The following is a 14,925-nucleotide window of genomic DNA, read 5'->3' on the forward strand; positions in this document are numbered from 1 at the left end:
CTGGTTCTTGCAACAGTAGGAGACAACGAGCAGGTTTCAGTGCTTCATTCATCTGTTAAACCATGAAAAGCAGATATCAGCTTCCGTGTGGTGCCTGTCTCACCTCACCTGTCTCCTGCGCTCTCACCTGATCACTTTGACCTGACCACATAATCTGTTTGTCGCGCTTGATTCCTGATAAAAGTACGAATCTGGAAGGAGAAATCTTCCTGAGAAACCTTTCATTCATTCATGTATCTTGGTGTTAAAGTGAAGCCATCATGGACCAAGTCCTAACATACAGCATGCGGGAAATTCGCACTAGTCTCATGAAATCCATCGGCTGTTTCAAACACAGTCAGCTCCCCCTGCAGGTAACAAACAATGCTACGTTGATATCTACACATTAAAATGTGCTCACACCCTCTGCCAACCAACCCGACCTGCCAGCTCACACACACACAGTGTTGCAGATAGAAGGCCCCCCAGACCTCCCGGGTGATCCGCAGTGGAGCGTGTAGCCACCTGTCAATCACCACATCGCGCCCGCCTTAAGAGAGACATTTCGTCTGGGACAACAGCAGCCCGTCCCTCCCCATACATTCTGCATCCCCTAGCAACCGTGACTGGATGACTGAGGGGCTTTGTCCCTACACAACAGGAGTCCACCATTGAACCCAGAAGCTCGTAGCAACCATAACTAGAGGGTGCCAGAATAGGGGTCTTTTTCTGTGAAATGGGGCCGAAAACCCCTGTTCTTGTCCGTACGTCTGGGATTCATATCACGGCCCTGAATGGCGTCCCCTCCTCCTTTTAAATGCTGGTGTAACGGAGCGTATGAAGGGGCTAGCGGTGAGCGGATAGGATCATGGCTAATCTGCTGTTCCTCTCCACTGTGGTCTGATAGGGACACTTAAGCAGCCTCTGTGGACAGTTAGTGGCATGTGGAGGCCTGGGGGTACCTGGGGCAGCCCAGGACGAGGGGGGGTCACAGGGACTAGAGCAGAGCAAGGGAACAGGCAGAGGTGTGTTGAAATACAGAGTGAGCCAATTCTAGTCTTGGCATGGAAGCACAACAGAGAAAGGTGATTTAGTATGAGAGGAAACTTCGCCCACCTTCAGCCAATGGAGTGATCACATTGGAACAGTCTTTTTTAGAATAAAGACATCTTTGTGTGCATGTTTGATCATTTATGAAAACATCCGCTTCTTCTTTCTAACGTCTATTTATTTGTTCACATTATTTTCACACACAGAAAATGTAATGTTAAACCACATTCCTTTGAGAGTTTCTTGATGTGTCTCATACATTTCCAAATCTACTTTCAATTCTGATGTATTTTAAGGGATAAGAAAGAAAATAGGCAACAAAAAAGACGAACAATTAAATAAAGTAATGAAACGAGAGAAAAAAATGAATAAAAAACAATGCCTAAGACAAAAATGTCAGGGACCACAATAATGTGAGTTTTATAGTTTTACCCTGACTCCTCCTGGAGGGCCACATAAATACAGTCAAAGGGCCGGATTTGGCCCCCGGGCTGCACTTGTCCAGGTCTGTACTAGGCTCACGGTTCATTCAGTTCTTTATGTATTATTTGTTGATTTTTATACATTGTCAGTAGCTAAACTGAAGGAACTTAGGAACTTCATTTTTGACCAAAATGCTGAGCAGTATTGTCTCAAACATAAACTTGAAGTTGCATTCAAGACAGTGATAATCTCAATCAAACCTCACAAGACAAGTTAGAAAAACAAATGGTCTTCTGGTTTTTAAGCTAAACTAAATTGAATATAATGTCCTTCAATTTAAGACAAATGCATTGAGACCTTGTTATTTTTATTCTTCTTTTTCTAGTAGTGGCTACGAAATAAGTAGCTGAGAAGTTTGCTTTTATTCAGTCAATAAATTGTGAATGAATTGTCAAGATAAATGAGTTAAAACCGTTGAGTTCCGAAATCCTACAATCCAGCACGAAGTTCCAGGTTGATCACTGGTGACCACCGAATCTCTTTAAAGTGAAAGCTTCACGACAAATGTCAGTGAAATGTCATTTTCATATAATTTTGCTCTTCAAATTGTTTGCAGCCGTTAGAACATGAGGTTTTGAGGGAACTGGAGACACACAGCTTCACAGCCTTTGAATGATTCTTGGACAGTTCAAAGGAAGGGCAACACTTGGCTTGACTTGTACTTGAGTTGTGTCTGAGAAGTTTCATTTAAGTGGCAGGTGAAGTGGAGAGTTTTGCTCTGAAATAGTTTTCTTCTCTTTTGGGAGGTTTACATGAGAGCGCCGTGTATGACCGTAATCCATCCAGGTGATATACATCAATGAAAGTACACCTGTGGATGCAAAATACACAGAAGGATAACAAGAGCGTTGAAGTATTGAACTTCACCTAAATGTGGACAAGAAGTACATACCGAGCACACGACTAGTGCATTGATGAGTATACTTGCATACTTGAAATAGTACTTCAGTAAACTGTTCCAATTTATTCAGAAGACGTTTTGAAGAGAATACTGCTTAGGGTATAGTATGCTTTCTATATTTATACTCTGGTGTACTTATTAAAATGTACTTCAAGTACTGCACTCTGCTGAGTAACTTTACATTTTCCTTATTACAAATCAATCTTAATTTAAATACTTCACTTTCACTCTGCCGCTCAGATCTACTGTAAATTTGAATTTGAGAAGTCAAACAAGTGTTTTGGAAGAACAGACACAGGAGGAGCCGCACCATTCCTTCCTGTTGCCATCTAAACTATTTAAATATCTAAATTATTAAATCAGAAATACTGCACTAGATTTTCAGTTAAAACGTCTGACAAAGGACTGGAGAGAATGTTGAGCAGTTTATGAAGAGAGCCAGGAAACTTTATGAAGATATTTATGGACTTGTGGATGCTTTCATTCAGGCCTTTTACTGCTCTCTTTAAACAAGAGTGGACACGTGTCCCTGAATGCACCGCTGGCGGTCATATAAAACCTGGGAGCGGGAGCAGAGAGGAGCCGCTGATCCGGGGCGGCTGCTGTTCTAAACCCCGGGTTTACGAGATTTTCCTCTCACCTCAGATTACGACCACGTCTCGTTGAATTGTGGATTTGGAGAATAGCGCCACGTTAACAGCTGAAAGAAGAAGCTGCAGGTGAGATGAAACTGGACGAACCATGTGATGGACCCGAAGGAACAGCAACTTTAGTGACTGAAGTCAAAAGCTCTGTATGGGTCGGGCAACTCAAGATGACTAAAGTCACAATCATGTTTCCTTGTTGCCAAGTCTCCTTTTCAAGGTTGAATTTTGAATTAAGATCGAGTTTTATATTCAGTGAGGGAACCACAATTCCATGTTTCATGACGGCACTTTGATTCGCCTCAACTTTGTGACTCAACCTGGAAGAGAAAAGAATCATTCGACTACCACCATTTTGTCGTGTAAGTGACCAATGGTCTTAATTCCTCTAGACCAGACCTGAGCAAAGTGCGGCCTGGGGGCCATATGCGGCCCGATGCCTGCATTTTTGTGGCCCTTTTAACGTCAAACTATAACTGATACATTGTATTTTTTCTGCCTTTTTGTTATGTTCTTCATGTTCTTTCTTCTTTTCATTGGCCATTTTTGTGTGTTTTTATTGTTTCTCAGAATACAATGAAGGAATACTGAAAATATGTGCTGAAATAAATTGCCTTTTAATCTTGAACGTCTGGTCCATAGTTATGTTGATTTATATTCAAATTAAGTGCATGTGAATTGAATTCTTATGATCCTTACTGACTTTTAATCTTCACAGGTCAACTTGTCCTTGTTACGTAAGTATATATTTTGGATATATTTCAGTCATGTTTTGCAATCATCGCTGTCTTCCTTTTGATGGTGGCCCCTAACAACAGTTACTGTTTCGAATGTGGCCCTTCAGGAAATGTAATTGCTCACCTCTGCTCTAGACTCTGATCCCAGAAAGGATATACTCCAACAAACTAGGGAGAAGAACCGGCTCCTCTAGGTCAGGGACCGTGGTTCTGACCAGGAGAAGGGAGGGATGCCCACTCCTCTCCAACTGGTGGAAGAATTCAGGTAGTACGTCCAACAGGGCACCAGGCTCTCTGAATATACCTAACCAGGGAACCAGTGTTGTTCTAGAAGGAGAGCTGGAAGCAAAGGGAAGTGTGTTTATTTAATACTGTACAGACAAGAGTAGCCAGGATGGAGAAAGCTTCTGTAACCTGTCAGGCTCCTGACGCGTGGATCAGGTGGCCGGATGGGTCCGTCCAAGCATGGCTCCATCCTAGCATGAGTCCTGCAAATTTCCATTGATCGTACTGGAAAATGAATGATCTCAGAACGGAATTGATCGAGTGGCAACCAGAGTATTGGTTGCAAACAAGGGAGAAAACAAAAGCCAACTGCTCTCAGGCTAAGAAGACGTTACACAGCCGGGCCGGAATTCAAACCACAACACACACACACAGATTATAAAGAGTGAAGAAAAGCCAGAGTCAGGTGTTGCGCCGCGACCTCCCACGTTGTCCCCTGCAAATCTGACGTTGCATTGGTGGAAGATTACAAACTAATCTGGAGCAACAAGCAACATCCCTGGCATGCAGAGAACACATGCTTTAGCTGGCATGTTCTTTCTCATTAATGAGCGTCTCTGTGGCCCCTCTGTTTGGAAGTGCGTTTTGTGCGCCACCATTCTCATCCAGGACCCCTCAGTTCCCACCCTTGGCTCCCCTCCACCTGTCAATCACAGATCCTGATTGAGGCTGGATGGCAGGCAGTCAGTCATCGGCCATAAAAGTGAGGCCTCATTCTCTGACTCCTCCGCCGGTGCCTCCCTCTTTTCATTCCCCCCTCGCCTCCCTGAGCTTTCCACATCACCTTTAACATGGGTTCTGACTAAAGATTTAAAAGTTTAGCCCAAACCATTATGGACATACCAGAGTTCAGAGCCGCGACTGTCTAAAGATACTTGTGATTTAGTCGGAGCAGAACTCTGCGTTTGTTATTTAAGTGGCTGATGAATAAACATGAGCCAAGTTGGGGCGGGAACGTGGATGAGAAGAGGAGGCCCGGTGAGTGTGTATGGCTGCTGGGGTGAGAGTGGAGGGGTATCTGGGGCATTAGGGGAGGCTTTCTTCCCAGCAGGGCTGCATCTCCTTTAATTGGAGCACTTGTGGCACCATTACCTCCTTTACTCAAACACGTTACTGATGACAAAAGAAAACAGCGCTAAGCTTGCCTTAGTTAGCCGGAGGCCGGGAGACGGATTCCTCCCTGCAACCTATGTGTGGGAATAATCTGCCTCAATGAGGCGCTGCGTACGGCCGAGATGGGACGGAAAGTTTTTTTTTCTTTTTTTATGGAGGAGAAAAGTTCAAGGGAAGAAATTAAATAAAAGTGACATGTACCAGGAGGAATGGTACTTGTTCCACTAAAGTTAATGGCAACAACTTTTCAAATAATGTCAGGAAATCTTTACAGGCACAAATAGCAAGGTTTCATCTGTTTTTATTGTTTATATGTTAAAATGGAATCAGTACGGGAAACAAATTCAGTTCAGGAGTCAACTCTCAGAGACTTATTGAAAGATGAAATGCATGTTCATAGAATGGAATTATTTAAGATGCCATACATGTATTTTAAAGGATTTAAATTGTTTAAATGTTAAAGGTAATGAATGAATGAAAACGTTGAAAAGAGCTCCATTTATCGTGGCTTATTATGTATTTCTTTTTGTTATGAAAGATAAAAAGACTAACAATGATTAGATGCTTTTTGTTTAACAGAGATTTTCTTCTGTTTGCTCCATCTGAATGTGACAAACTAGTTCCACAAAACGAAGTTTAGTGCAGATTTTACCACTGATGTAAATGTAGTTATAGAAGATTAAAGTGCTTATTATTTATTTTACTTACTCCAAATATTGAAGTGAATAAATTATGTCTACATTCGACAGTACAAGTACAATTGAATTACACTTTCCTTTTGTGTGTGCAATATTAATAGTAAATATTAACAGTTAATATTAAAACATCAAAACTGTTATTGTGAGGAATGTGACAAACCAATACTATGAACTTTATTATTTATTATTAAAGATAACATAACATATTGAAAAAACCTTTTCCTTATTTTTCAGCAATTTTAGTCAAAAATATAAATACATGAGTGGCGCCCTGACAGTGACCTCACACTTTTCCAGCCGTTTGACCATGGGTCACGGTGATGACACGGCCATGTTGTGGGTCACCAGTAGGTCTTTAAAAAGCATTAAGGGCATGAACTTTGCTTCTCAGTCTGACCCTTCCATTCATCCCCCTAAAATACATGAAAACATGCAAATCATGTATTTTTTAATAACATAAAACCCTTTTAAATCCCTCTTGTTGATATATATATATCTTTTTTTACATGTTTTTTTACATATGAATATGAATATATCATTAATATATATCATTTAATCTACTCTAAATCAAGTATTTGATATTAGAGTCAAAGATAGAAAAGATAAATATCTTTTTTTTTCTTTTTGCAAGCTAGCCAGCTAACCAAAAAACATTGATGTGTTTATTTTACTGAGCTATATCAGGCCACCATGCTAAATGCTGGTGTATATTTGGTGTGCATTTCTTTTTCCAACACATCACCAGATTAATTTCTTTTAATATTTATTTTGAAAGGACACACAGGTCAGCTCAAGGCTTTGCATACAATAAATACACATCAGTTATTTGAAATCATGAACAACAACAACAAAGTCACTTAGAAAGCAACACAAACAAAAAGCTTGCTTCTCTTCAAATCTAATCTGCACAAATAAATACAGATATAGTTGACCACTTATTACAAAGCACTTGGTACCTGGTATTAAATAGAAGAAAACGTTCTATTTGACGTTTCAAGTGCACAATATTTTGATTAACTGAAGCAGGAGAAGCAGCTGCAGTGGCGAGGCCTCGTCAGTTCTGCTCCATGGTGAAATTGGACTCCGCTCTGTCAAGCACAGATACAGAAGTTTAAAAACAAACTCCTATATTTATCAAACATGAGGACATATTTATGGCCCCGGAATCGTTGACTAATATTTCTATCATTCACCTCATCGCGTCACAGATCAGTCCCGCAGACACTGGACTTCCTGGGGTCACTAATGTTAAAGGAGCCAACAGGGGTCAACTTAACCTGCGCGCTTCACGTCACGTCATTTCACAGTCTACACGGTGACAGGGGACGCGAGCGGAGCCGTGCTGTCTGCAGCCCACATCCTCCCTCAGCCGCCACGATCTCCTCGCTTCATGCTCCTGGAGTCACGGGAAACTGGGCTGTGCTGCCACCAAGAGAAGAAGAGGCGCAACTGCAGCATTTCCCAGCGACGCCGCCCGCATCAACAGCAGCTCGTGTTTGGTGTGGTGAGCGGCTCAAACATCCGAGACCAGAACACAACAAACAAACACTCACATCTCTTTGTTGCGCATGTGGTTGTTGTAATGCAGGACAGGTGGGCTGGTTTCCTCGTCCTCCGGCAACTGGAAACAGAGAAAACAGAGTGGGTTTTCGGACAGCTCAGAATGGAAACCACCCACTGCACTGGAATATTTATATATATATATCGGTGGTTAAATCACTGAGAGAGACTTCAGAGACACTTCCTAAACTCACCTCCCAGTAGGGCTCGTCGTCAAAGCAGTTGTCGTCCGCAGCGTCCCCCCAAATCGGCATCCTCAGTATACAACCTGACACACAAAACCATAGATTGAAAACCCCCTAAAATGACTACGCTGAATCTGTCTCTTACCTACGATGATGCCTCCACCGATACCAAAGCAGATGGCCACACACAGACCAGCAGCCTGGTGACCCCCCTGCTTCGTGGGTACCATGTCTTTGAAGTCGCCCTTAAAGTCAAACGTGTGTATCAACCTTAAAAAAACATGAGAATACAGTATATAGAAGGTTATGAGACAAGTGAAAGGCGCCGGTGTGGTGACCTCACCCGTCTTTGCTGTAGACGGCCTCTGAGGCTGCAGCAGCAGTTATAGCGCCCACTATTCCACCGATCACCCCGGGCATGGCGTGCAGGTTGTGGATCCCGCAGGTGTCCTGAATCTTCATGTACTTCTCCATAAATGGCTGGAGGACATGCACACAATGTCTTTCAAGTCAACAAAAAGTCACACCCTCCCATAATGCACTGCAACGATTCTAGATACACCACTGACCTTTCAGTAACTCCTTCCTTTCACACATTCATAAAAAAATGATGCAAGGATATATACAGTGGTACCTCAGTTTTCAAACGTCCCAGACTTTGAACAAATCAGAGTTCGAACAAAAATTTTAAGATTTTGATGCTTCGGATTTCGAACCAAAATCCAGAACTCGAATGCCCCCGAAAAAGCCCGAAAAAACAACATGCACGGACCGATCAGCTGACCCACGACACGCTTTGCTATTGTGTATAACGCAGCCTCTGTATGCAGACGTGTCCCGTTAGCTACATTTACTGACTGTTTTTTCTTCATATTGAGGTGTAAAACCTTTCCTGTCTCCACACTGGACCGTGGTAGAGTGTCACAGGGGAGGTGCTCGCTCTCCACACCTCCACTCCAGGGTTTGATGTCCTGTTGTGGGCTGGAGCTGGAACAGGGATGAGGCGAGTCTGGGACAGAGCGTGACTTGGTTCATGACTTTGTCACAGCCAAACTGCACAGAAGCGCACATTCAGAGCTGGACACGCACCGGGCACCTCTTCACTTCTGGAGAGACCTCACTCACTCGGCAACCCCTCCCACATGCAGCGGCCACACACATAGAGGAACAGCGCACCTGCAGCAGACACTCTACATTCACTCCTACAAAAGACTATTTTAAGGCTTGGAACGCATTATTTCTTTTTCCATTCATTGTAATGGGAAAAATCGATTCAGATTTCAAACAAATCGCTTCTTGAATGGCCGTCTGGAATGGATTGTGGTCGAGAAACGAGGTACCACTGTACCTCCTTTATCGTACTGTGCTCAGATATTTACTTCTTTCATAATATGAATACATGTTCTAAATTAAGAATATGATGAAACATCTTGCTCATAAATCATTGTGCTTGAAGCATAACATCATATTTCTCAGGCATCTGAAAAGGTTCCAATAATGTGTGCCTCAGAATGAAACCGTCCAGGTCATGTGACCAGAGCTACCGTGAGATAGATGTATCCCAACGTGGAGACGATGCCGCAGCAGAATCCCACAATCAGGGACCCATATGGCATCAGCATGAACTCTGCTGCAGTTCCCACGGCAACGCCTCCGGCCAGGGTGGAGTTCTGGATGTGAACCTGAGAAGCAGAAGCGTGTGACAACTGGGCTGCGCTGGAATGAGGCCGCGATTCTTGGGTACCATGTCCAGCTTGCCGTGTTTCTGGAACAGACTGGAGACGGCCACTGTGGTGAGCACTGTTGCAGCCAGAGCCAGATAGGTGTTGATGGCTGCTCGGTGCTGTCCGTCGCCGTGGTCGGTGATGGCGGAGTTGAAACTCGGCCAGAACATCCAGAGAAAGAGAGTACCTGGGACAACAAAGGTCAAGCAGGGGGCCACCAGGCGTCACGGTGGAGTCTTATCGAAACTTACCAATCATGGCGAAGACGTCAGAGTGATACACTGACCCCTGCAGGCGGCTGCTCTGGTCCAGGTTCGGTCGATAGAGCATCCACGAGATGGACAGACCATAATAACCTCCAAATGTATGGATTACCATGGAGCCTCCTGCATCTCTAGCCTTTAGAACACACAAATGCAAATCAAAAAAATACTTTAAAAGCTGGATTATTAGATAAGGTTTTACATGACACTATTCACCATGGACGAACCACAGTACGATGAGTACGATGAAAATAGAGCCATAACCTCAAAGATAGAATACAAAGGGCTCACTGGATGGCAACCTTAGCACGAGTGATGTGTTTATGAAGCTTCATGAAACAGTGTCCTAATTTTCAGAGGCCACCAGGTGGCACTGTCTCCTGTAAAATGTTGTTTCATGGCAACACATCACTGGTAGCCTGACAGTGAGTCCTTTGGCAAGGCGCTACATCCTCATCCATAGTTGTCACTGTACAAACCAGTCTAGGCTGACAAAGGTAGTCAAGTAATATCAGTAATATTGTGATTTTGTCCAATAACTTAAACAAAACAGGAAGACAGTGCTGCTCCACTGGCGATGCAAAGTTGGTGGTCTGTCCACAGATTACAAAAACAAGACATTAAATATATAATGCTGAATTATAAAAAAAAGCCTAAAAAATAAGGTCTTATTGTCAGTTCATATAAATTCCAACAGAAAAAAAATACTCCTTACATGTATGAGGTTCAGTATGATGTACTCCTCGACTGCAAACAACGTAACCCCAAAAAGAGTCAGGACCAGCAGCTGGACCGGACTGACTTTGCCCAGCACTGCTCCGTAGGCGATCAGGCAACCAGCCACGCAGAAGTCAGCGTTAATAAGGCTAGAGTGGGAAGCAGAGAACCATCAATAAAACGGGACCATCTTGTATATGGCCGTAGTGCCTTACCTTTCCACGCCAATTTTAATTTTTCCGTCAGTGTAGTCCAGCGAGTGAAACCATCCCTGCATCAGCAGCGCCCACTGGATGCCGAAGGCCGCGATCAAGAAGTTAAAGCCGACTGCACCGAAGCTGTACCTCTTCAGGAAAGTCATGAGGAAACCAAACCCCACGAAGATCATGACATGGACGTCCTGGAAACCTGGAGGATAAGAGAGTGATGCTTCAGTAGCACAATAATAAATCATGAGTTTGGCCATAAGGCTGTTAGGATCCGTATACTATCACATCTATTGGAGCAGCCATTATCGTACACTTGTGTTGTCAATGTATCAAGTGTATCGGCTGGAATCTGATCCGATACAGGAAGTGACCATACGATATATTGCAGGCATGGCGATACAATAATAACACAGTAATTTATCAATAATAAAAATAGTTGTTGACAACAGCCAATATTTTATCGGAAGAAAAATTCACATTATATAGAAGACTTAAAATATCAAGTGCATTACAGCAAATGTATTGTTATGAACTCCAGTTGTGGCGTCATCCGCCGTGCATCCATATTTTCTTACACAACTCCATGACAAATGCGTTCTAGAATGTTGACACTTCAACACTAGTAGAGGTGCTGTCACACTGCTCATCACCAAGAAAGCACACGGGAGGAGAGGCGGAAGCCATGTGAGCATGATTCAAGGACGTAACACAAAGTATTTACTGCAACACAGCAACTCAAGATTGACATGTTGTGACAACACAGAGAAACGTGACTGATCTCTTAGCACCTTATGTAACACTCTCTTCTTCCTCCTGCTGCGAACTATACCCTCATCACCCTTCTTCTTTCCAGCATCAGTGAATTTTGCACTTCTCTTTTTGTGTGATTCGGTACCATGAAAATGACCTTCAAGTGAGATAGATCACCTTTTAGAACTGCTATTAAAAGTAAATATTTCCCATTTGAACTCCAAAATCCAATGAGCATAGTACCTAGAATATTCTACCGATTCCAGTCCTAGCTAGAGAAAGGAAAACATCTAAGGAATGGGTCAGTTATATCACAATTGTCATGATTTATATGGCAATACGAAGGACAAAGACTCGTGTTTTAAAACATTGCAAAGAAAAGGTTTGCCCTTCCACTACGGAGCAGCTCAATTGAGATCAATGCCACCCCAGTCTTATTTGATGGCCAGTGGACGATCATAGAGGAAAACACATCTCCAATCCTCATGTAAACAATAATAGCTGACCTTTTTTGTACATTTCCTCATCACCTCATCCGCAATTGGCTTGCTGGACATTAGCAGATATTTTATCTACAGGAAACATCTCACCACATCATCAAAAAAAAACAGTTCTGCCAGTCACAAGCAAAACAAAATGAAGCAACTGGCCTTATACTTCACACGTTTTACAGTTTAAAATATAACTAATTTGTACATGTATTTCAGAATCAACTTTATTGCCATGGTCAGTGGGGAACCCACCAACCAGGAAATAAAATAAAATAAAATAAAATAAAATAAAATAAAAAAACGTTTTAAACAGTCTATGACTAGGGTGAGAAGGGTCGGCTCAGATCCAAATCTGTATCACACTGTGATTAGCCACGAAGCTAACAACAGATCATTTCCTTCAGTGTGACGTTCATGCTACATCATGGTATTTACAGTATATAAAGCAGTATAAGTTTAAAAATGTATTGTGGATTGGAATTATTTCAATGTTGGTTCCTTAAGTCTAGTGGACCTGGTTACAAATAACATCGGAATAAAAGGTAAAAACGCAACGACCAGTTATTATTTTGTATCTTCACACTTGGTCTCTTTGTATAAAGTATTTTTGTCGGCGTTCAGGTGGCAATCATATGTTTTTAACAAAACAGAAATGCAGACACAGTGAAGCATTGCAAGCAACAACAAACACAAGATCAGTTTGAAATAAGGAGCAATAAAAAATGAAAGAGAAAGAGAATGACCGGAAGCTAAAAATAAAAATCATGTGTTTACTATTATTGAACATACCGTTGTAATATAAACCTTTCAAGTGATCAAAACTTTTTAAAGGGACTCTGTCTTGCTTGTTTCACATGCTCTTAAGAGGATACTGACAGCAAGTTTCCTTAAATAAAAACATTACAGGAGAAAAAAAGAGACACTGAGACAGTAAAACAAGACTGTTTGGCCCCCACACATGTATCAGTCATGCATGCAAGTGAGAGTCTTACAAGATGAATCAACGAAAAGAGTAGTTTATAATTTCCCAGTAATACTGATATAATGCTTATGTAATACCTACCACTGACTTTCTGGGCACAAAGTACAGTATGTACTCCTTGAAGAGTTTATTACTCATGACTGAAGTACTTAAATATCTTCAGGGCTTCGGCTCATAAGCAGCAAGTGGATGGTCACATTTTGTGCAAACATTACAAGAAAAGTGCTGACGTAAAAGCTACCTCTCATCAGTCTCCCCAAGGTCCCATTGCCCCCCCCCAAAAAAACACAATAAGCCTGGACTTGAAACACTTGTAGGGGACTGCAGGTAAACAAAGACTTTTCAGCAGGGACTCCTGTTGAAAAGGTGTGTCAAGAAAGTCATCAATCACTGGACATTTAACACCATTTCTCCACCATGACACTGACACCGGGGTCTTCCATAGTGTATTACAAAAGCACTCGCACACGTGAAGGTAGGGTTGAAAGTCGACATAATCCTCAAATCTCAGGGGACGATGGAAAGATGAGCGATCTTTGTCAGCAATAATAAGCAACAAGTGAGAACAAACACAAATATTACAGGTTCATACTTACTTGGGTATCGGAAGTAAAAGTCGTTTTCAATGTCACTGGATATGTTCTCGGCTGTCTTGTATTCTGTCCAGTGAGTATCTGACTCTTCATCGTACCGAATGAAGACGCCAAACAAAATGATCATGGCTGTCTGCCACACCACGCACACTGACGGCAGACTGAAACGCACATTCGTGTTTTTCGTACCGTCGCACAAAACCCTGAAGCTCTGGACTGCACCCATGATGCTTCCAAAAAGTTTGTAAAAAATGGTTAAGAAGCCATCAAAGGAGCGCAGGAATCATCATCTGTGATGGCTTCAGATGGAGTGTCTTCAGCATCTTAAGCACTCGTGAGGAAGACTGTGGTCTGGAGAGGACACTCCCACTGTCACTGCCCCCAACACAGCACCTGAGGGTACTGCTGTTGACATGTTGACCTGCTGGAGACTGTTATTCTGAACTTCACTGGGATGTTTGTAACTTTTATCGATGAGTTTCGATGACAGTCAAGAAAAAAGGAGTAACTGTTGCCTAAAAGATTAGCTGGTCCCAGCACCAAAACAAAGATGAGACACTGGGAAAACTTTTGGGACACGTGTGGTGAGTGGTGGGATGTTATCGTTTCCTCTCCTGCACGTCAGTCCTGTGATGCATTAAGTGTAAATAACACGTAACCATGCAGGGCCCCACAAGACATTAGGAAGATGCTCGACAGGTTTGAATCAGTCAAGCGATACCCAGTTCAAGGACAGGCTTTTGTTGTTCTAGTCTTAAATATACATCTACAGCAACTGACCATCAGGAAAACAGTTTCCATGGAGCCCACAGATACAGTTAAAACTGTATCAGTGTGTAACCAAACCATAAATATCAGCTGTATAAAGGATACTTTTAATAAAATATTATTTAATTTTGGATACATTTTAAGTAGCTTATGTAATAATAATAATATTAATAAAATACATATTTTATAGGAGCAGAAGGCCCAATGTAACTGCCAAAAATGTTTACAAATATTTCCAAAGTTTGATAACAACAAATACAGTTTATTCTAGTCACAAAAAAAAAACAATTCTTGGTCTATAAAGGCATTATTTTGGGAAGAAAATGGAAACTTTCATTGAACATTTGACTACAAAAAATCAGAACGGGTGAAAAAAAAGAAAGGAAATAAAATAACAGACGTAGCAGTTCAGGTGTTTCTAAACTCATCAGAATCGGCAATGGAAACTTGAAACTGCTATAACACCAAACAGAGGAGACTTCCTACTTCCTACAGTTCAAAGTTTCACTTCATGAGGGCCAGACAAATACAAGCTAAGGGCTCCATGTGGCCCTCAGGCTGCACTTCGCCAAGGTGTGATCCAGACCTTGCTGTCAGGTCACAAGAGTCAAACGCACGAGACTTGAGATGGAACGTGAGCTTTAAAATGTCAGCTACAACCATGTCCACCCCCAGATGAAAGAGTTGTGACAAACTCACTGAATTGGTTGATAGATTAAGATACTGTCACAAAAAATAGCTTCTCTACTTTAAAGTTTAGTCAGTTTCCAAAGCAGTTTTACAGGCTTTGTGT

General features: G+C 42.2%; 1 protein-coding gene across 1 annotated transcript; it reads right to left on the minus strand.

Moving 5' to 3' along the window:
• Positions 1-6,661: 6,661 nt before the first annotated feature.
• Positions 6,662-13,687, minus strand: rhcgb (Rh family, C glycoprotein b). Its single transcript, XM_053885277.1, has 11 exons — positions 13,368-13,687; positions 10,555-10,747; positions 10,338-10,488; positions 9,611-9,758; positions 9,380-9,546; positions 9,180-9,317; positions 7,979-8,115; positions 7,781-7,905; positions 7,645-7,718; positions 7,444-7,511; positions 6,662-6,978 (listed from the first exon to the last, which is right to left on the minus strand). Exons 1-11 carry the CDS (start codon positions 13,588-13,590, stop codon positions 6,945-6,947), a joined length of 1,458 nt encoding a protein of 485 aa, XP_053741252.1. The 5' UTR covers positions 13,591-13,687; the 3' UTR covers positions 6,662-6,944.
• Positions 13,688-14,925: the final 1,238 nt, after the last annotated feature.

This window comes from Synchiropus splendidus, chromosome 14 (assembly GCF_027744825.2).
Source record: "Synchiropus splendidus isolate RoL2022-P1 chromosome 14, RoL_Sspl_1.0, whole genome shotgun sequence".
NCBI classification, from domain to species: Eukaryota; Metazoa; Chordata; class Actinopteri; order Syngnathiformes; family Callionymidae; genus Synchiropus; species Synchiropus splendidus.